The 22,214-nt window shown below is 38.8% G+C and overlaps 1 protein-coding gene across 1 annotated transcript in view; it reads left to right on the top strand.

Moving 5' to 3' along the window:
- The window catches only part of LOC114472416 (uncharacterized), a 49,761-nt gene that overhangs the window by 16,770 nt on the left and 10,777 nt on the right, over positions 1–22,214 (top strand). The window contains exons 16-22 of the mRNA XM_028461666.1: positions 15–160; positions 5,476–5,594; positions 7,851–7,972; positions 8,068–8,165; positions 8,348–8,484; positions 13,343–13,467; positions 13,936–14,081. Coding sequence (XP_028317467.1) covers positions 15–160; positions 5,476–5,594; positions 7,851–7,972; positions 8,068–8,165; positions 8,348–8,484; positions 13,343–13,467; positions 13,936–14,081 — 893 coding nt within the window. The remainder of the gene's footprint in view (positions 1–14; positions 161–5,475; positions 5,595–7,850; positions 7,973–8,067; positions 8,166–8,347; positions 8,485–13,342; positions 13,468–13,935; positions 14,082–22,214) is intronic.

Consider the following 22,214-nt stretch of genomic DNA (forward strand, 5'->3'; position numbering starts at 1 on the left):
ATTTATATTTCAAGGAACACGTTCGGACACTTGAGCCATCTGGGAAAACAAAGCTTTATGATGCTCTACAACTTGGAAAGATGGAGCTTGACAAAGTCAAGATGAAGTTTCCGGATTGTAGACTTCGAATCGTTTGTCTCACAGATGGAAACGACGTTGGGTAAATTGCTAATTTTGTATTTGTTTCAGCACAATATATATTGCCAAGTAAGTATAATGGGTATTGGGAGCGATTGTAGGTTAACTCAGAGGATCTTACCTTTTTGGAGGTTAGGACCCAAATTTTCAGGTACAAAATACAAACTTGGTATTAGTTTGTCAATTCTTTCTCCCCTTTTGATTTATATTATCGATAAGAAAATCATGTCTACTTGAAGTTTAACAAGCAATTCCTTCTTCCCGTTCATTGGTAAGCTAACATCGACTCCAAGGTCTGTAAATGAGTTGATGAGAGGTAATAGTGCTTGTGTCAGTGCAGACATTTTCAAGTAACAGAACCATTCTTCAGGGGCCTCATTTATAAACAACGTTTATACTGGCGAGATAATGTGCACACCTCCACGGCAGCTCTGACCCTGCTGTACACACAAAATCATGAGAACCGGGAAACTCCGCCCCCAACAGAAGAAGATTGAAATTAAATACAGCTCTGTGAAATTTATACATTTGTGTGAAATAATAGAACATTGCTCATTCACAACACATGTCATATATGAAGGATATATTTGCAAAAAACGAAGGAGGAAAACAATATACTGACACCCCAGAGTGACGTGCGCGCGCCTACAATTACAGTTTTATATTATTATTATTAATAATAATAATAATAATAATTGTAATTAAAATTACATGATCATTGTGCAAAACTGCTGATCAATTGTCTGCAACACCTGTAGCTGTTATAATAATAACAATAATAATAATAATAATGCATCAGTTTTATATAGTGCTTTCTCATAGACACTCAAAGTCGCGTTACAGAATTAAGGGAATATACTTTCACTCCACACTTAGTGGTGGTAAACTACTATTGTAGCCACAGCTGACCTGGGGCAGACTGATGGAAGTGAGGCTGCTATAGTGCGCCATCAGCCCCTCCGACCACCACCAACACTCACTCATGCACTACATTCATACTAGGCCAGGGGTCTGCAACCTGCGGCTCTGGAGCCTCATGTGGCTCTTTGACTCTTTTGCAATGGCTCCCTGTAGCTTTAAAAAAATAAATAAATAATTTTTACAGAGGGTATTGATTGATGAGTAAAAATAACTACAAATAAAATTATGATAAATTAGTTAATTATTCTAAAAATAAATCACATTGTGCAATAACTCATCCACCTTCCTAGTTCACCTCCTACAACATCTACAAATCATCAACATTCCTTGCAGCTACGGCGAACCTTAAGTTTTAAATCCCTGGTAAGATAACTAAACAAACAGACTATTCCGGAAGAAAATAAAGATTTTATTTGTGTGGCGAAAGATTTATTTAATTGCCAACATTAATAAACATTGATATGTTGCAAGAAATTAGCATGTCACATATGATCATGTGTTATCAAATTCAAGTTATTCCCTTCAAATCATTAACTCAAAATTATTCGATACTATTTTAACTATATTGAATTTTATACACTGTATTATCTTCATTGAGCAGATCATTTTTCGGCTCCGGAAGGATTTTAATCCAGGCGAGATGAGGCAAAATGGCTCCTTTGAGAGTAAAGGTTGCTGACCCCTGTACTAGGCAATGTGGGTGTAGTGCCTTGCCCAAGGACACAATGGCAGATACCACTGGGGTGACTGCCACCCCACTGTGGCACCTGGAATTCTCAGTGGTCTCCCATCCAACTACCTGCCCAGACCTTCTTAGCTTCCGAGACCTAATGGGATTGGGCAATGACAGGCTGGTATGGCCACCATACCATTTATTTATTTATTTTTTATTTATTCAGTTTATTTCCGACATGGTTACATTCACTTTTTTTTTTTTTACATTTTTTTTTTTTTTGTACATGCCGAAAAAGGAGACGAGAGAAGCAGTTTGCTTATCTGGGTCCCGTCCCCTGTTTTACCATCGCAAATTTACATGGGTTTACATGTCTCTCTGGTCAAACATTCTTGAGTTGTTCTGAACAGTCCTTTTTTGTGTATTCTCATCTGTAGTCAGTGTTGTCTTGTTTTATTCCTCCTCCTCTCTATCGTTGTTCGTGTTGGCCTTGTTCCCTGCCAGACGTTGTTAGCATTCCTCCAGTTCAAGACTAGTTCCTCTTTCGAAGGTGTTTGGAAGGTTTTTCCCTTTTCATCCATAATGTCACCACTTGGGAATGTCTCTTTTGGACACACAAGTTTGCAGCTTGTTTTGTCTCTACATGAAGGTTAATCCAGCTGTTGTTAGTTCTATTGGCAGTGTTGTATTTTCCACTGTTAGATTTAACTTGTATAAACACATTATTATATCTTAGTTCATAAGCAAGGTAGTCATTTCATTGTATTATATCTTAGTTCATAAGCAAGGTAGTAATTTCATTGTATTATATCTTAGTTTATAAGCAAGGTAGTAATTTCATTGTACAGGAAAACGTGTTTCTAACTGCACATATGACAATAAACACTTTGAATTTAAATTTAATGTAATCCTTAATCACCCCACCACCTAGCAATTGAAATGAATAAATGACAGACCTTTTTTACTCTTGGTTTCCACATTTAATTCAGTCTCTGTAAAATAATCACAGTCTGAGTTTTGTTTCCAGTGTTTATATAGATCTGGGTCCATATCCATGATTACCATTAGTAATGTTGTTGTTTCGGTGGATCCTTCGTATTTTCCCAAGTCTTCCATTGTTTTGATGAGGATTGGTTTTCCGTTGTCTTCTCCCAGTGGTGGGGATATAAATCCTGCAGTTTCTTGTCCACGTCCTCACAATTTTTCCTCCTTTTTTTATTTGGCGTGCCTTCCATGCAATGCTTGCATTTTGTTTCGTCAGGTTTTTATTGATGTACACCTTTGTTTCCTTGAGTTTATTTCCTTGCTTCAGTAGTTCTCCTTTGAATTTCATATTCGTGAAGGTTATTTTTACAGCTCTGTTATCATTTTTCTTTGGCAGGAGATGGCAGGAGTTGATGTTGTCAGGGTTCAGAACAATGTCCTTCGACTCCAGGTAGTCAATGACCTGTTGTTCAATCGATTTTGTTTCTTCGTCACTCGCGTAACTCCTGGGTTTTATCTTTAGGCCTGTGATGATGACATCTTTCTCTCTTTCCTTTTGTTCCAGCTGTTCAACAATTTTATCTCTTCAGCATTTTTTTCATTCTTTTCTTTCAGTACCTTTGCTTCGCTTTGTAGGTTTTCCAGTGAGTTTTCCAGCGTCTTTTCCAACGACTTTATCTCGGCAGATAGGTTCCGTAGACCCTCGCGTATCATCTCCTTGACCTCTTCCAAACCCGAATTGGGTTTGGAAGAGGTCTACGGGGTTCTGACCATATATATAAAAAAAAATGCACACATTGCGTAAAGATGCACGGTGGCTTATCAGGCACTGCTAGAGGATGAGGTGCACGGGAAACTCTGGAGGGAGAAGATAAAGAGAGACCTATAGACAGGGCCCCCCTGTGAGGACAAAGTGCTGCGGGAGGGCGGATAAGGTGCTGCGGAGCCCCCAGCCTGCACTCACCAGTAAACACACGGGGACTGATGAAAAATATGGTTTTACTTGAAATTAAATATTGTAATTTTTGTTACAGAAACAGGCGTGGGACAATCGTGCTGGATTTATTTTACTCTGCAACGGAATTTATTTCCAATGTAGCAAAGTACTGTTACTTGAAACAAAATTGACTTAAGTAAAAGTAAAATTACAGATTTTAGAAAGTACTCAAAAAAGTGGAAGTACACAAAAAAGCTACTCAATTACAGTAACGAGAGTAAATGTAATTCGTTACTTTACACCCCTGCGCTTCAGCATGTAAGTAGATTTTGAGTTTAGCCTTAAAGATGAGAGGATAGCAACCTCTCCTACTAAGACTGGGAGCTGGTTCCAAAGGCGAGGAGCCTGGTAGCTGAAAGCTCTTCCTCCTGTTCTACTTCTGGACACTTTATGAACTTCCATTAGACCAGCAGACTGAAAGCGGAGTATTATGCCTGGATGATAGGGCACTAACAGGTCTTTAAGATATACAGGAGCTTGATCATGTAGAGCTTTGTATGCTAACAGTAGGATTTTAAACTCTAGTCTATATTTTTCAGGAAGCCAACACTGGAGAAATATGCTCTCTCCTGTTTGTTCCAATTAGTATTGTGGCTGCAGTATTCTGGAGTAATTGGAGACTTTTTAGTCCATTACTAGGACTTTCTGACAGTAGTGAGTTACAATAATCTAATCTAGAAGTAACAAATGAATGGATTAGTTTTTCAGCATCATTCTGAGCCAAGATATTCCTGATTTTAGAGATATTACGGAGGTGGAAGAAAGCTGACCTTGAGATCTGTGTAATATGAGAATTAAAAAATAAGTCAGTATCAAGTTTTTTTTTACTGTGGTGCTGGGTGACACAGTAATGCCATCCAGAGACACTATTTGCTCTGATAATTTTTCTCTGAGGTGTTTTGGACCAAATAAAATCACTTCTGTTTTATCCTGGTTAAGAAAGACAAAGTTACAGCTCATCCATGTGGTGATGTCTTTAAGACAAGCCTGGGGTTTTAATAACTGATGAGTTTCATCTGATTCAATTGACAAATAGAGCTGTGTGTCATCCGCATAACAATGTAAATTTATATCATGTTTTCTGATAATGTTACCTTGTGGAAGCATATATAATGTATAGAGTATTGGTCCCAAAACTGAACCTTGTGGAACTCCATGATTAACTCTGGCGTGCGCTGAGGAGAGATTATTAACATGAACACAGTGGGATCTGTCTGATAAATAGGATTTAAACCAACCCAGCGCTGTTTCTTTAATCCCATAAACACTTTCCAGTCTCTGCAGAAGTAGATGATGATCTACTGTATCAAAAGCTGCACTGAGATCTAAGAGTACCAGAACTAAGATCAACCCTCTGTCTGAGGCTAAGAGGAGATCATTGTCAAAGTCAAAGATCAGTTCGGATACATTTTAATGCAATGGACACATTGGACAATACCAGTGTAGACTGAGTCATCTATGCAGTTCATATCACACAGACATCGCTCCACAAACAACTTGCAGAGACACATGGGAGCAGTACATTCATAAGTGACTAACTGGACCTTTAGTATTGAAACAACTATTGTCTTAGCCCTTTGTTTGATGTTAAATATACAAATAAAACCTGATAAATAATACTTATGATGTATGCTTGACAAAAATGTAAACATTTTACATTTGTTTAAATTTTTTGGTAAACGATTGGAAGCCAAAAGAGCTGGCTCTTAGTTACGCAGTTTATGAAGTGAGATTTTAGATGATTCTTATTATTTGTACACAGATCTCTTACCAAACCAATGGATGTCGCAGCCAACTTGATAAAATCCAACATCATCGTGGACTCAATTCTTCTTGGAAAAGTGGTCAACACAGTTCTCTATTGCATCAGCAATGCTACAGGTAAAGTTTTTGACTTTCATGCTAACAAAGCATTAATGTACACAATCAGTTTTACTGTGTGTGTTATGAACTCTAATTGCAATGGCAACTTTTAGCGAGAAGAATGAATTAGTGAGAATAATATATTTGAGGAAAACTTTGTGCTTAAACAATGTGTGATTTTGAGTGAGTTTATTATTAAAGACATCTTGTGATGGTGAGACAACTGGGTGTTCTGGATTGTTCTATTTCTGCAATTGTCAGTATTGCAGGTGCAAAGGAAAACAGTTAGGCAAGGCAAGGCAAATTTTTTTGTATAGCGCATTTCATACTCAAGGCAATTCAATGTGCTTTACATGATAAAACATTCAATTGTTTAAAATCAATTAAAATCATCAGTAAAATCAATTAAAATCATCAGTAAAATCATCATTACATCAACAACATGACCAAAAATCTCTCTCTCAATCATATGCAGTAGAGAAAAAAAGTGCCTTTAACTTTGATTTAAAAATGTTCACATTAGATGCTGACTTCAGCTCTGCTGGCAGTTTGTTCCAATTCTTTGCAGCATAACAACTAAAAGCAGCATCACCATGTTTACTGTGAGCTCTGGGCTCCACTATCTGACCTGTGTCCATAGATCTGAGAGACCTGCTGGGTTCATACCTGACTAACATGTCACTGATGTATTCTGGACCAAACCTATTCACAGATTTATACACCAGCAGCAGAACAGTCTATTCTGAGGCTGACTGGGAGCCAGTGTAAAGACTTTAAAACTGGAGTAATGTGTTCTGACCTCTTTGTTCTGGTTAAGACCCGAGCTGCAGCGTTCTGAACCAGCTGTAGCTGTTTGATGCTCTTTTGGGGGATTCCTGTCAGAAGACCATTACAATAGTCCAGTCTGCTGGATATAAAAGCATGGACCAGTTTCTCCTGATCTTTCTGAGCCATTAAACCTTCCACTCTGGAGATGTTCTTTAGGTGGTAGAAGGCTGTTTTTGTGATAGATTTGATCTGACTGCTGAATGTAAGATCTGAGTCAATCAGAACACCAAGGTTTTTGACTTGGTCTTTAGCTTTTAAAGATCAAGACTCAAGATAATTGCTGACAGCTGTCCTCTTTTCCTTGTTACCAATGACAATCACCTCCATTTTGTTATGGTTTAGTTGAAGGAAGTTTTCACTCATCCAGCAGTTTACTTTTTCTAAACAGTCACACAACACCTCAATGGGACCATAGTCATCTGGGTTCAGTGATAGATATAGTTGTGTGTCATCTGCGTAGCTCTGATAATCAACCTTACAGTTCTGTAAAATTTGTCCTAAAGGAAGCATGTAAAGGTTAAACAGAAGAGGTCCAAGAACAGAGCCCTGCAGTGCAGGCCAGTCCGTCTCATTATTGATATCAGGGCGCTTTGCTCGGCCCGTTAGCCTTTGAAGTGGATATGACTTTTTCTTAGGCTTAGCTCCCAGGGTATTCCAAGGAGGACTCGCACCTGTTGGCTTATCAACGGGAACAGGATCCTCCCTAGGCCTGATAGCTTTGTTTGCACAGGCTGGTAGCGAGTTAGCTTCATCCACTCCGCTGTTTTGAAACAGCGGCACAGTCGTATCATTATCATATCCACAGTGTCCATTAACCTCAATGTTTACTTGTATTCCTTGCACTGTAGTCTCCAGTTCAGTAATCTTTTGGAGAAGACTGCTGTATTCTGTTGTGGAAAGAGCCATTCTTCTGCTAGTTAGCTTGCTACTTGTAGCTAGCTAGCTTACTACTTAGCTTTCCAGTTGAGCCAGCAAATAAAAAAGCAGTGGATGATTACCTCAGAGCCAGAGTCAGATGGTAAATGATAGAGTTTGATGTTGAGGTATCGTATCATTTCTCAGAAGAAAAAGTTCATGTTTAGTAAATAAATTCCTCTGTGAGCTCCGCTCTGCTCTTTTGCTGCTGTGAGCTCAGCTGCCAGATCACAATGACAAGTTTGGGGTGAGTAGACCATTCTGTGTGGTTGATCTGTTGCAGCTTTTTCTTCTAAATACGTTTATGCTGGTGTCAAAATACACAGTATACAGTATAGGGTGCCCACACATAGTTTCTCTCCAATTATATCTGAGGTTTGTTTATCACACAATAGAGGGATGACAAGATGTGCTACATGAGATAAGTCTGCAAAATCAATCTAGGGCAATTGATATTCCTCCCTACTGATGTTTCTCTGACATGACAGACCAAATTATTCGTAGTCATTCTGATCCTTTTTTTTCCCAAAGGTGGCTGCTGCTTCAAGCCAGAGACAAGCAAGAATGGTCTCCGACTGTTTGAGAATGAGACTGTTCTGTCTTTGGATTTGCGAAAACCTAAGACAAAAGCTGACCCATTGAAAATCCGTGAAGTTAGTATCTCTTATAACTGTAAAGAAAGTGAAACTAGAGATCTACATGCCATGGGTCATGTTACAGAACAGTGATTGTGTTTAATCTTTTCCAGTATTTTCTCAAACAAGCCTCACTTTCTCCTGTGTATGATGAATTGGCTGAAGTCGTCCTACCAAGTCAGATCAACAGTAAAGTGAATGCTACTCATGAGTAAGTCTGCCTACAACTAGTTCTACTCATAGATTTTGTACAAGTGAAAAAAAATATAGAACCTTTTCAATAAAGTAAATGGTTTATTTCTTTAAATAGAATCTAAAGTATCTCAACAATTTTTACTTGCTTAATCTTATCATCATAGACATTAGATTTTAACTTAACTCTTATCAAACTAGTGCATTGAAAAGGAAAATTCAGGAGGCCAAAGATGGACGTTTCATGGAGAAGGACAAGCGCATCCTTGAGGAGCTGAAAAACTTACATTGTGATCCTCATCCTTACTTCAGCATCTATCCATCAGAATCTGACTTCAGTAAGTGGTTATTTAATGGTTACAGTAACACTTAATGGGTCATTATTGTTTTCGAGTTTCTTGTATTTTGTAACAGTGAAAAGTCACAACCATCAGGGTGCCAGTCCATTGCAGTCAACAATCCGTATTTACAAATAATACAATTAAAAACAAAGCAAACAAAAAATATTTTTAACTACTGTATATTCCAGTGCTTGAAATCCTCAATACTCCATTTCTCTAGAGTCTGTCAGTATTAAAAGCTGTATTTTGGTGATCATCTTCAACCGATCCCACAATGCAGTGTAGCTAAAATATCAGACAGGTCTTTTTGGATATATGTTTTTTTATATTTATTATTACTACCTTTAAACTTGACAACTACAACCTCTTAGTGCCTCATTTTGTTAATATTGACACTGACAATCCTCCAAGTGTTTTAGGTAGATTTCTAATGTTTGTAACTAGGAAGGAAACTTGTATTACCTCTAAATGGGATTAAAAAAATTTTTTTTTACAATACAAGATGCTTAGCCTATGTACACCTGTTGTGTAGTATTAGTGCCAGTCCCAAGCCTGGATAAATAGAAACGGGTTACAATAGAAAGGGCATTTGGCCAAACATTTTTCACTATTTAAAATCTGGATGACAGATACAGTACAAATACAAAGCCTGGGTTATCAATGACAGCCAAAGGTGTGTTTCCATTGGTTTCCATTGGTACAGTCGGCACCACTGGACTGGCCATTGGGCGTACCGGGCATTTGCCCGGTGGGCCGATAGTGATTTTGGGCCGGGCCTTTTTTTTTTTTTTTTTTTTTTCTTTAATCCTTCCATTTTCTTCCGCTTTACCTCCCGATCCACGCACACCTCCTCCAGCCATTTTGGGGGGACCCCGAGGTAACACCAGGCCAGCTCAGAGACCCTCCAGCGTTTCCTGGGCCTTCCACGAGGCCTCTTCCCAATAGGACATGCCTGAAACACCTCCCGAGGGTGGCGACCAGGAGGCATCCGAAACAGATGCCCGAGCCACCGCAACTGGCTCCTTTTGGACGTGGTGAACTCGGGTCGGGCTCGGACCAAAAATCTAAACTCCACCTCCTTTACAGGCAGCCTCTACCTGTAACCCCTCCCACAAGCAGACCAAACCCAATCTAAATCAATTAACTCAATAACAAAATAATGTATCATAAAGAAGATACAAAACAACAAAACATGAACTATCCAAGAATACATAATAAATTAATGTAAATTAATTCACCCTCCAATGTTTTAAAAATCCATAACAAATAAAAAATACCTGTCCAAATGGTGTGTCCTAACACCAGCCCACCAATCACCACTATTTACATGACTTGGTTTAGTTCCTCTGGTTTCCTGCAAACCTGGAAGTGCTGCTGTCAAAATGGTGATGAGTTAGCTGCTAACAAACACAAATGCTCACAGTGGAAGTTGTTTGACTGGTAACATGGTTATTGAAGAGTGCGCACAAGCATAATGAAACCAGTAACTAGAAAAATAATAACTGACAGATGAATGGAATGATGATGTCAGTAGCAACAAGTCAACAGATGTTAAGCTGCCGGCATTAGCTGACTGTGTGTTCACTACCTACATTGTAATAGTGTTGTGGTGGTCAAGACCGGTCTTGGTCTCGAGACCGGTCTCGAGATCAAATTTTAAAGGTCTTGGTCTTGTCTCGGTCTCTGAAGCATTTTGACTCGGTCTTGTCTTGGACTCGGGCTGCCCGGACTCGGGATTTTCCGTCAAGACCGTTCGAGACCAGCACTAATTCCTGCTATTTTAAAACTTTTTTATAATGTGATAATAACACGAAGAAGAACGGGATAAAACAATCCTTTATTCATTATTTAATCCACCCCGTATAATGAGCGCAACCTTCCTTAATGTGACTGAGTGACGTGTGTGACACTCATACGTGTGTGGCTACGGTGTCAGTTTGGACCGCGGAGCGCAAGGGAGAAATGAACTAATCACCGGTAAAAATCCCAGTAAAACTCCAGAAAACAATCACCAGTAATAAATATTATCTCCCTGGTAAAGACAGTAGCTCTAATAACTGGTGAAATGATAAACTGATGATATTACAGCCTGTGAAGGCTGGATAGGGGACGCACTTACTCTGCTTCTGGGTCCTAGTGCCAGCCGACCGGAAAAGCCTGTTCGGTTTACCGTGTTTACTGAGGTCCGTGTGTGTTTAATAAGTCAGTGTGTGTTTGATAAGTCTGTGTGTGTTTAATAAGTCTGTGTGTGTTTAATAAGTCAGTGTGTGTTTAATAAGTCAGTGTGTGTTTAATAAGTCTGTGTGTGTTTAATAAGTCTGTGTGTGTCCGTGTGAAAGTCTGCATGTTTATGCATCTGTCCATCCACTCTTTTCATTATATCCATGTCTTTTAAGGCTTTATTACATAATGTCGGCTCTAGTCCGGGCCGCCGCCATCTTGGATTATGTCGTCACCAGCGCGTCATCGCCGCAGAGTTGCACAAGCCAGAATGACTCAAATAACTGTAAAGAGGTTTTATATTAGTCTATTATCTTTTTAAAGTGGTGTTTTTTTTTTGTGGCTTTAGACTCCAATTACATTTATGTATATAATATGTTCCCCACAATATAAACAGGTTCACAATATAATTATTTTTATAGTTTCTGTTTCCACTGTATCCAGAATAATAATAATTCTCAACAATAACTATTGATTAATTTGTTACATGACTTTTCCAGTGTTTGAGTTTGTTTTATTTAGTTTCACATCTACCTGTAGCTCTATGTTTTTTACACTGATGACAACTTGTTTGTAGTTTTATTTCAGAAAGTTTCACTTTTACAGTTACAGTTGGAAACCTTTGTTAATTAAATATCCTAGTTACATTACAGTAACCAAATTAAACTATATCAACTAAGTGAATTAATAAAATAACCTGTGTAAAGGCTTTTTCAAATAAAAAAAATATCTTATGAACTCTGTGACCTGTTAAACCTGAACAACTGAAAGAATCAGAATCAAGAATCATTATTTCTTGGCAGAAATACTTTTAAACACTTGCTGTACATTCAGCTGACATAAAAAATCTTGTTTTTTCAAATATGTAGAATAATTGTGAATTTATCAGTAGCAGTAGTAGTTTTAATATTTTAGTAAATTTTTTGCAGGCACCTTTTTTGTCCGTCAAATGTATTTAAAATATACTAAAATTAAAGAGAGATGTTATTTAACTGTTGAACCTTGTCATAATTTTATTTATTTATATATTTTTTTTAAATTGAAAAAAAATAATGTTTATGGTCTTGGTCTTGGTCTCGGTCTCGGCTTGTCTCGGTCTTGGTCTTGACTCGGTCTCGGCTCCCGAAAGTCTTGGTCTTGTCTTGGTCTCGGTGCATTCTGGTCTCGGGCAAGTCTTGGTCTCGGATAGTGCGGTCTTGAACACAACACTACATTGTAAGCGTCACGGCTCACTCCAAGACATTCGGGATTTGTAAAATGTAGCCTGGCATCCCAATGCCCTTATCTTTTGTTCTTACTTAGTTTTGGGTTTGCTTTGGGATTCACTGTAAATATATCAATCATTTTATTGGCCAGGTACAGTTTAGAACAATGAAAGGAATTGGACTTGGCAGTTGCAGCAAATAACTCACATCAACACACCGGCGCAGCCATTTGCGGCACCCTCATATTTAAGTGAAAAAGGATAAAAACAGGAGGAGAGGTACGGGGAAAAACGGCCAGTTTGAGACTGGATTTCCTAATCAGAGAAGGCAGTGTAAAACCAGGAGAACAGGATTCCAGCCATTTGGGGACATGGGCGGGCTGCCAATGGGTGCTGCAACCACGCTTCCATGTGGCACGGATTGGGGGAGGGGGAGATGGACGACGAAGGCTTTTGAAATTGAAGACCCGTAGCTGCGCTACTGTCAACAGCCAGATGATGTGTGGCGACAGTTCAGTATCAACAGTTCCAGGTGGGAATGTAGGGAAGGAGCGGGAGGAGGGAGTGGGGGGTAAGAGCCGCTCTCTGCAGAAACTGCCTGGCGATAAGAAATGAGTCAATCTTGGCTGGCTGCGCTTTTGCGAATAAGTAGGTTTTCAGTTTAGCATTAAAGGTGGCGAGAGTAGCAGCCTCCCGTACTAAGACTAGGAACTGGTTCCAAAGGTGGGGAGCCTGGTAGCTGAACGCTCTGCCTCCTATTCTACTGCTAGACACATTTGGAACTTTTAGTAGACCAGCAAACTGAGAGTGGAGCGTTCTGCCCAGATGATAAGGCACTAAAAGGTCTTTAAGATATACAGGAGTTTGATTATGTTGAGCTTTGTATACTAACAGGAAGATTTTCAATGTCCAATATTATGAAAAAACAAGTTTTTCTGGTCTCTACATCTATAAATGTGTCCTCCCTGAGCCTGCCAACTCCCAGAATGAGGAAAACAAGCCATTCCTGGATGGTCACTGCAGCCTACCCACTGGTAAAACTGTGCTTCTACAGACTGTATGTATTGGGTGTGTTTTCTGTAATTATGATACATTTTTGGCTTCTGACGACGTTACCGTAATACGCAATGTAAATGGGCATTCTAGTTTTAAACTGCTCATGGCGTTACCACAGTGACATCCAAGAGAGGGGCGTGAAAAATAACATAATTAGATTGGAATTAATTAAGCACTGGTACTCACAATAACACTGAACAAAAACTTGGTTCTTTTGGTCGAAAATAGTACGAATGGAGAAAGATTTCCTCTACTTTTGCAGTTAGTCTCAAGAATATTCTAAACAAAATGACCTGGTTACATTATAGATCATCCCTTAAATTGATATAGTAGTAACTGACGTATTGGGTATATTGTTTTTTTGTTTTTTTTCAGCATTCTGGAAACTTTTAATGGAGGGTCCTCCTGACACTCCATATGAAAAAGGAGTTTTTGAGCTGTTCTGCCAGTTTGGGTCGGACTATCCAGTGAAGCCACCAGTGATACGCTTCATAACACCTGTATCCTGAAATCTAATGGGGCTGTTATATCATATTAATCGAAACACATTAATATTAATTAAGCAAAAAAACAGACTTCAACACAAACTCAGATATGATTTAATAAGGAAAAAAACACTAAAAAGGTGAGTTCACAGAGCAAACACAACTGGTCGTCCTGACAAAAGATGCTAGTCTAAAATAGAGGAATGAAATGCAGGTTTGATTCAAGACCTACTAAAGTATAATAAAACACTGCGAACTATAGCATTCTCGATAGTCTTTCACAAGCTTATAAATGCCATTGTGCTTACAAATTTACAAACCCCTAAATTGCAGAAAATGTAGAGATGCCTAAACTAGTTTAAACACAATCACTAAGGTTCAGTCTTCTGAACTGGTTCTTAAAACAGAAACTTATTGGTCTGATTACAGCCTTATTTGTGTGTCTTTGGGTCTGAAAGTAATTCCTTCTTAACACCAATGAAGATATATCACTGCAATATCAACAACGTGGGACGCATCTGCCACAACATATTTGACCGAAACTACAATGCCCAAATCACCATGAGAGACATTCTGGATGCAGTGTTTGGCCTGCTGATCAGCCCTGAGCCTGAAGATCCCCTGGACAGGTACAATCAAAACCATGATGAGGCCTCCTTGCATCTATTGATAATATTTTATCCTCTAAATAACAAACATGACTTTACCCAGGGGTGCACATAAGGGGTGCGTATGCGCTCCCAAAATTAACAATGCATAATGTCTCTCTACCTCCAAACAAATACCAGAATGAGTCTGAACCGCACTGAATGGCTTGAGTTTAGTTGACTTTACACTAATGATAAACAAATACAAATATGGGACCGAATATGCCATTCAATTAAATCCCAATTTAGCATGCAAAATTAGCTCCAAACATGCAGTACAAGGGTCTCAACCTTGGACCAAAGCAACATCAAGGCATGTCAACCTCGAACCAGGGGCAAAAGCAGCTCAAAAAATAACTGTCATCATCAGGTTTGTTACCAGAAAACATAAAATCAAGACTTCATAACCACTGGGCAGAGGCTTCTCATAAGCAGGTGGCCACACAAACACACCTCTATTAGAGCTGTAATTGGGCCCGTCACAGGCCAAGCCTGACAGAATACAGCCTGAACTTGTCCAAACCAGAATGAAGCAGTTTTTTAAAGCCCAAAATCATTACAGCCTGACACTATTCAAATCTGCACAGCTGATGAACAAGTTGTTTATACATTTTAAAAATATTAATTATTCATTTTTCAGAGGCCAGCCTTAGATTCAACTCATCAGAATCTATTTGTGCATCTTTCTTGCACTAATCGAAACGCATCACCTGACCTCTCGTTTACCATGCAGCTCCCAAACTTTATTTATTTTTTATTGTATTTATTCAGTTTATTTCCGACATGGTTACATTCACTTTTTTTTTTTTATTATTTTTTTTTTTTTTTTTTTTTTTTTTTTGTACATGCCGAAAAAGGAGACGAGAGAAGCAGTTTGCTTATCTGGGTCCCGTCCCCTGTTTTACCGTTGCAAATTTACATAAGTTTACATGTCTCTCTGGTCAAACATTCTGGAGTTGTTCTGAACAGTCCTTTTTTGTGTATTCTCATCTGTAGTCAGTGTTGTCTTGTTTTTATTCCTCCTCCTCTCTATCGTTGTTCGTGTTGGCCTTGTTCCCTGCCAGACGTTGTCAGCATTCCTCCAGTTCAAGAATAGTTCCTCTTTCGAAGGTGTTTGGAAGGTTTTTCCCTTTTCATCCATAATGTCACCACTCGGGAATGTCTCTTTTGGACACACAAGTTTGCAGCTTGTTTTGTCTCTACATCAAGGTTAATCCAGCTGTTGTTAGTTCTATTGGCAGTGTTGTATTTTCCACTGTTAGATTTAACTTGTATAAACACATTATTATATCTTAGTTCATAAGCAAGGTAGTAATTTCATTGTATTATATCTTAGTTCATAAGCAAGGTTGTAATCTCATTGTACAGGAAAACGTGTTTCTAACTGCACATATGACAATAAACACTTGAATTTAAATTTAATGTAATCCTTAATCACCCCACCACCTAGCAATTGAAATGAATAAATGACAGACCTTTTTTACTCTTGGTTTCCACATTTAATTCAGTCTCCGTAAAATAATCACAGTCTGAGTTTTGTTTCCAGTGTTTATATAGATCTGGGTCCATATCCATGATTACCATCAGTAATGTTGTTGTTTAGGTGGATCCTTCGTATTTTTCCCAAGTCTTCCATCGTTTTGATGAGGATTGGTTTTCCGTTCTCTTCTCCCAGTGGTGGGGATATAAATCCTGCAGTTTCTTGTCCACGTCCTCACAATTTTTCCTCCTTTTTTTATTTGGCGTGCCTTCCATGCAATGCTTGCATTTTGTTTCGTCAGGTTTTCATTGACGTACACCTTCGTTCCCTTGAGTTTATTTCCTTACTTCAGTAGTTCTCCTTTGAATTTCATATTCGTGAAGGTTATTTTTACAGCTCTGTTATCATTTTTCTTTGGCAGGAGATGGCAGGAGTTGATGTTGTCAGGGTTCAGGACAATGTCCTTTGACTCCAGGTAGTCAATGACCTGTTGTTCAATCGATTTTGTTTCTTCGTCACTCGCGTAACTCCTGGGGTTTATCTTTAGGCCTGTGATGGTGACATCTTTCTCTCTTTCCTTTTGTTCCAGCTGTTCAACCCTGGCGTTCAACAATTTTATCTCTTCAGCATTTCTTTCATTCTTTTCTTTCAGTACCTTTGCTTCGCTTTGTAGGTTTTCCAGTGAGTTTTCCAGCGTCTTTTCCAACGACTTTATCTCGGCGGTTTCGTAGACCCTCGCGTATCATCTCCTTGACCTCTTCCAAACCCGAATTGGGTTCTGAAGGGCCTCCCTGCGGTTTTTTCACCATTTTCCTTCAGTCTTGGGCCCAATTTTTCAGGCTGTTCAGCAGTAGCCAGCTGTAGCCAAGGTCGTGTTATCGGAGCGAATGAAAACACGTCAGCTCTCTCCAAATACCAGAGACAACTTGACGTGAGCCCATGTATGATGAACATTTAGACTGAACCCAAACCCCTGGGGTTGGGTTTGGGTAAAGATTTACAGCTCTAACCCTCCTTCACTGGGTCATACGAGCCTTCTCACTCGGGGTTTCCACTGGATACGTCTCCGCTGCGCCACGGCACCCATCCGGTTTTTCACTGCTGTCCGCCGTCCGGTAATCCCCACCGGTTGCGTTTTGCGTGTGCCACGGTGCACTCTGGTTGAACGACTGTGACGTCAGACAGTGCAGTTCTAACGATATTTATATAATCGCACAAGAATGCAGTTAAATGTATGTGTTATAAACGCAACAATAAACAGGTCAGTGTTCCTAACGAAGGAGAACAAGAAGGTTGGACTCTCTGGATTTGTCATAGCCACATTTTTTATCAACAGCTAACAGAGAAGAGATAAAACTGCACCAGTAAAACATGAACTAAATCAAAGTTGCTGCAGTTTACAGTATAGTTACAGTATGAGAGGAATCAATATAGTGGATGTGAATTTGTTTTTACACATTATGACATTTTGGTCATGTATTTACTTGAAATATAATCTGAAGTGTTTTATTTTGAAAAGTAATCCGATATTTTATTGCGGAGTACGTGCTTAATTTCCTCTTTAGCTTCATTTGCTGTGTGCTTATTGATGCGTCGTGCTCCGGTGTCCGCCATAAATAGAATCGCTGCGTATATCTGGCGGAGTACCGGACTACCACATCTGGGAAGGAGCAGACTCACACCGCAGTGGACCCGGTGGAAATTAACACATAGAATAAAGTGGAAACCTATCAGCTCCAGTGACGAGGCGGTGACGTAACGCAGCGGAGCCGCATCCAGTGGAAATTGGGGGTCAGTCTCACCGCTGCAACAGGTTCTGCACCACACAAGGAGCCAGTGGAGCCGGCTCATAGGCCCATATACACTACCACCTGAGCGGGCATATCAGTGGATTATAATATACATTTTCATATGTATGTAACACTACATAAGAAACAAAGTAATGGAATGCAGGGAAATGAGGCATTCAAGTCTCTGACGTCACTCAAAGTTTATTTCATATAAATTAAATATATACCGGTACTTGTTTTAATGCACATAATGGCCACAGTTACATGATGTTTTTGTAGTTCTGAATGAGTTATTCGGAATTAAAGTGTTCTGCTTCGTGCTTACATGGAAATAGTAATTCCAAACTGAGGTTTACGCGGAAAACCGGTTTATTCAGCTTTATTCAATTCTGCTTTAGGTCTGGGGGTTGGGAAGGGTCCTGATTGAACGTGTCGTACAACGTCTATCGGGAAAAAACACACAACAAACATTTTCAACAACATAGAAGACCACATAACAATAATGGGCAGCCAGCATGTACTATGTCGTCAGCAGCATGTCATCACAAGAAATCGAACATGTGCAGAACGACCGTAATTAACTGAAGGCAGAATTAAGTGTTTACAAGATCGCAGAATTATTTAATTCAGAACAAACCAGGCACCCAATTCGGATTGAAGTTTAATTCGGAATTGCATTTGCATTCGGAATTAAGACTTTACAAGGTCAGTTTAAAGAGAAATTAACTTTTATTCTGAACTAAATCTCCCATGTAAACATGGCAAATGTTTAACAAAGGCAAGGCAAGGCAAGGCAAGGCAAGGCAAGGCAAATTTATTTATATAGCGCATTTCATACTCAAGGCAACTCAATGTGCTTTACATGATAAAACATTCAATTGTTTAAAATCAATAAGAACATTTAAATCAATAAGAACATTTAAAATCATCAGTAAAATCAATTAAAATCATCAGTAAAATCATCATTACATCAACAACATGACAAAAAATCTCTCTCTCAATCATATGCAGTAGAGAAAAAAAGTGCCTTTAACTTTGATTTAAAAATGTTCACATTGGATGCTGACTTCAGCTCCACTGGCAGTTTGTTCCACTTCTTTGCAGCATAACAACTAAAAGCAGCATCACCATGTTTACTGTGAGCTCTGGGCTCCACTATCTGACCTGTGTCCATAGATCTGAGAGACCTGCTGGGTTCATACCTGACTAACATGTCACTGATGTATTCTGGACCAAACCCATTCACAGATTTATACACCAGCAGCAGAACTTTAAAGTCTATTCTGAGGCTGACTGGGAGCCAGTGTAAAGACTTTAAAACTGGAGTAATGTGCTCTGACCTCTTTGTTCTGGTTAAGACCCGAGCTGCAGCGTTCTGAACCAGCTGTAGCTGTTTGATGCTCTTTTGGGGGATTCCTGTCAGAAGACCATTACAATAGTCCAGTCTGCTGGAGATAAAAGCATGGACCAGTTTCTCCTGATCTTTCTGAGCCATTAAACCTTTCACTCTGGAGATGTTCTTTAGGTGGTAGAAGGCTGTTTTTGTGATAGATTTGATCTGACTGCTGAATGTAAGATCTGAGTCAATCAGAACACCAAGGTTTTTGACTTGGTCTTTAGCTTTTAAAGATCGAGACTCAAGATAATTGCTGACAGCAGTCCTCTTTTCCTTGTTACCAAAGACAATCACCTCCGTCTTGTCATGGTTTAGTTGAAGGAAGTTTTCACTCATCCAGCAGTTTACTTTTTCTAAACAGTCACACAACACCTCAATGGGACCATGGTCATCTGGGTTCAGTGATAGATATAGTTGTGTGTCATCTGCATAGCTCTGATAATCAACCTTACAGTTCTGTAAAATTTGTCCTAAAGGAAGCATGTAAAGGTTAAACAGAAGAGGTCCAAGAACAGATCCCTGAGGAACCCCACAGGACATTGGTAATCTGTCAGATTCAAAGTTTCCAATGCTTACAAAATAGCTTCGCTCCTCCAAGTATGACTTAAACCATTGCATTACTTTTCCATTTAGTCCAACCCATGTTTGCAATCTGTGCAACAAAATTGTATGATCTACAGTGTCAAATGCAGCACTTAGATCCAAAAGAATGAGAACAGATACTTTTCCTGAATCAGTGTTCAACCTTATGTCATTGATCACTTTGATAAGAGCAGTTTCAGTGCTGTGATGAGAACGAAAACCTGACTGAAATTTATCAAATATTTTGTTGAATGTTAAGAATTGACTCAGTTGGTTGAAGACCACCTTCTCAATGATCTTGGCCATGAATGGAAGGTTGCTGATTGGTCTATAGTTAGCCAGTATAGAGGCATCCAGTGTTTTCTTTTTTAACAGCGGTTTCACAGCAGCTACTTTCAGGGATTTTGGTACGGTGCCTGATTGGAATGAGCAGTTAATTATCTGACACAAATCAGTGACAATTGACTTTACAACAGTTTTAAAGAAGTTTGAGGGTATTGTGTCAAGGCAACACGTTGATGGATTCAGCTGCTGAACAGTCTCCTCTATTGTTTTTGGGTTCACTGTAATAAACTCTAACATTGTAGTTGACTCATCCCTCAGTGGTTGAAGCTGTTCAAGCTTTTTGTGATTTTGCTGGTTTGTTCTGATGTTTGACCTTATTGATTGTATTTTTTCATTGAAATATACAGCAAATTCATTGCATTTTCCAGCTGACAGTAATTCAGGGGCTATCTGATCTGGGGGGGTTGTGAGCTTTTCAATTACAGAAAACAACGTGCGAGAGTTGTTGACATTTTTGGCAATGATTTCAGAAAAGTATAGCTGCCTTGCTTTGAACAAGCCATCATTGAATTTTCGCAGACTTATTTTGTACAGTTCTAGATGAATTTGGAGTTTTGTTGATCTCCATTTACGCTCAGCTCTTCTACAGTCAGATTTCAAATTCTGCATTATCTCAGTCCTCCTCCAAGGTGTTTTCTGTGTGTTTGGTTTTCTCTTAGTTTTGACTGGAGCCACCACATCTATGACATTACAGACGTTTCTATTATACTCATCCAGAAGATCATCAACTGTCTCAGCACTCAATGTTGGTGTCATTGCTATGGCTTCCATAAACTGTGCACTTGTGTTCTCATTTATGTACCTTTTCTTTAAACACACATAACTAGGGGGAACAGATGTTACAGTCTCTAGGTCAAAAAAGACACAGAAATGATCAGATAGAGCTAAGTCTCTTACATCAACAGCAGAGATATCAACACCTTTAGAGATAACCAGATCCAAAGTGTGACCTTGAGTGTGTGTCGGACCAGTCACATGTTGTGTAAGACCAAAAGTATCCATTAAAGCATACAGTTCTTTGGCAGTATTGTCCATGTTATTGTCTACATGAATATTTAAGTCACCTGTTATTATTAAAAAGTTGTATTCAGTGCATACAACTGACAGCAGTTCAGCAAACTCATCCATGAATTCTCCAGAATATTTTGGGGGTCTATAAACGACTAAAAACAGAACTCTTGAATCACCCTTCAGTAAGAATGACATATATTCAAAGGAGATAAAATCACCAAATGTTATTTCTTTGCACTGAAATATTGATTTAAAAATGGCAGCAACTCCACCACCTTTCCTGCAAGTACGACACTTATTTAAATAAATAAAGTCTTGTGGTGCACTTTCATTGAGAATAGTATTACTGATACCATCATTCAACCATGTTTCATTAAGAAATAAAAAGTCCAAGTGATGTGTCAAAATAAAATCATTAATTATTAGTGACTTGTTAACAAGAGATCTAACATTAAGAAGAGCTAATTTTAAAGACTTTAATGGAGACACTGGTGGACTTAATCACAGGCTCTTGGTGTATTTTTAATTCCTTTTAATGTGATGACATGCCCACCGTTAATAAAAAAAGATATTTTTAATTCTTAAAGGGGGGGTATCATGTTTTTTTTTTTGGGCACATAGTACTATTCTATAGCATACTCAAATAAGTAAGCTACCCAAATGTTTTGGGAAAATGCAGCAAATATTAAAAAGCACACAGTTCATGACGCTTTGATTGGTTCTTTTGTAATCAGCCGCTGAATAGAGCAACTTTTACACAATAACATCGCATTTAAATTACTGCTCCGAAATATGGGGAAATAACTACAAAACGTATCTTGAACCCTTATTTAAACTACAAAAAAAGCTATAAGAATTTTAGATAAAGCACCACACAACGCACACACAAACGAATTATTTGAGAAGGCAAAATACCTAAAACTGCAAGAAATAATACACTACAACACACAAATACACGCATTTAGGGCTTCATTTAAAAAACTACCACATCAAATACAAAAACGTTTCACATACAATCAAAATTCCTACGACTTCAGATATAATAATGTGTTTAGACTAGACAGGGTCAAATCGAACGTTGGGAAACATAGCACTGTGTATAGAGCCATGAACCTCTGGAATAACCTTGACGTAGAGACAAAACAATCCGTAAATCTGACAAGAATTAAGGAGAGGACACGAAGGATATTCCTGCACGCATACAGGTCCCAAGTCAACTCTTCATCGAACAACACAGAGTTGGAGGAACGTAAACAACGACTGGAAAAGAAAGCCCAAGGAGATACAGATGAAAAGGACAGTGATGAGGAGTAACAACAGGGACAATGACTGCAGATGAGAACACATCACACAAAAAAGGAAAAAAAAAAACATAAATGAAAAGATGAAATTGTGGTATGAAGAAGATAAGAATGTTTGACCAGAATAGACACGAGCTTTGATGTAAAATTATCTGTGTTCAAACCAGGGGACGGATCTAGATAAGCAAACTGCTTTTTTCCGTCGCCCTT

This window comes from Gouania willdenowi, chromosome 11, assembly GCF_900634775.1.
Source record: "Gouania willdenowi chromosome 11, fGouWil2.1, whole genome shotgun sequence".
NCBI lineage: Eukaryota > Metazoa > Chordata > Actinopteri > Blenniiformes > Gobiesocidae > Gouania > Gouania willdenowi.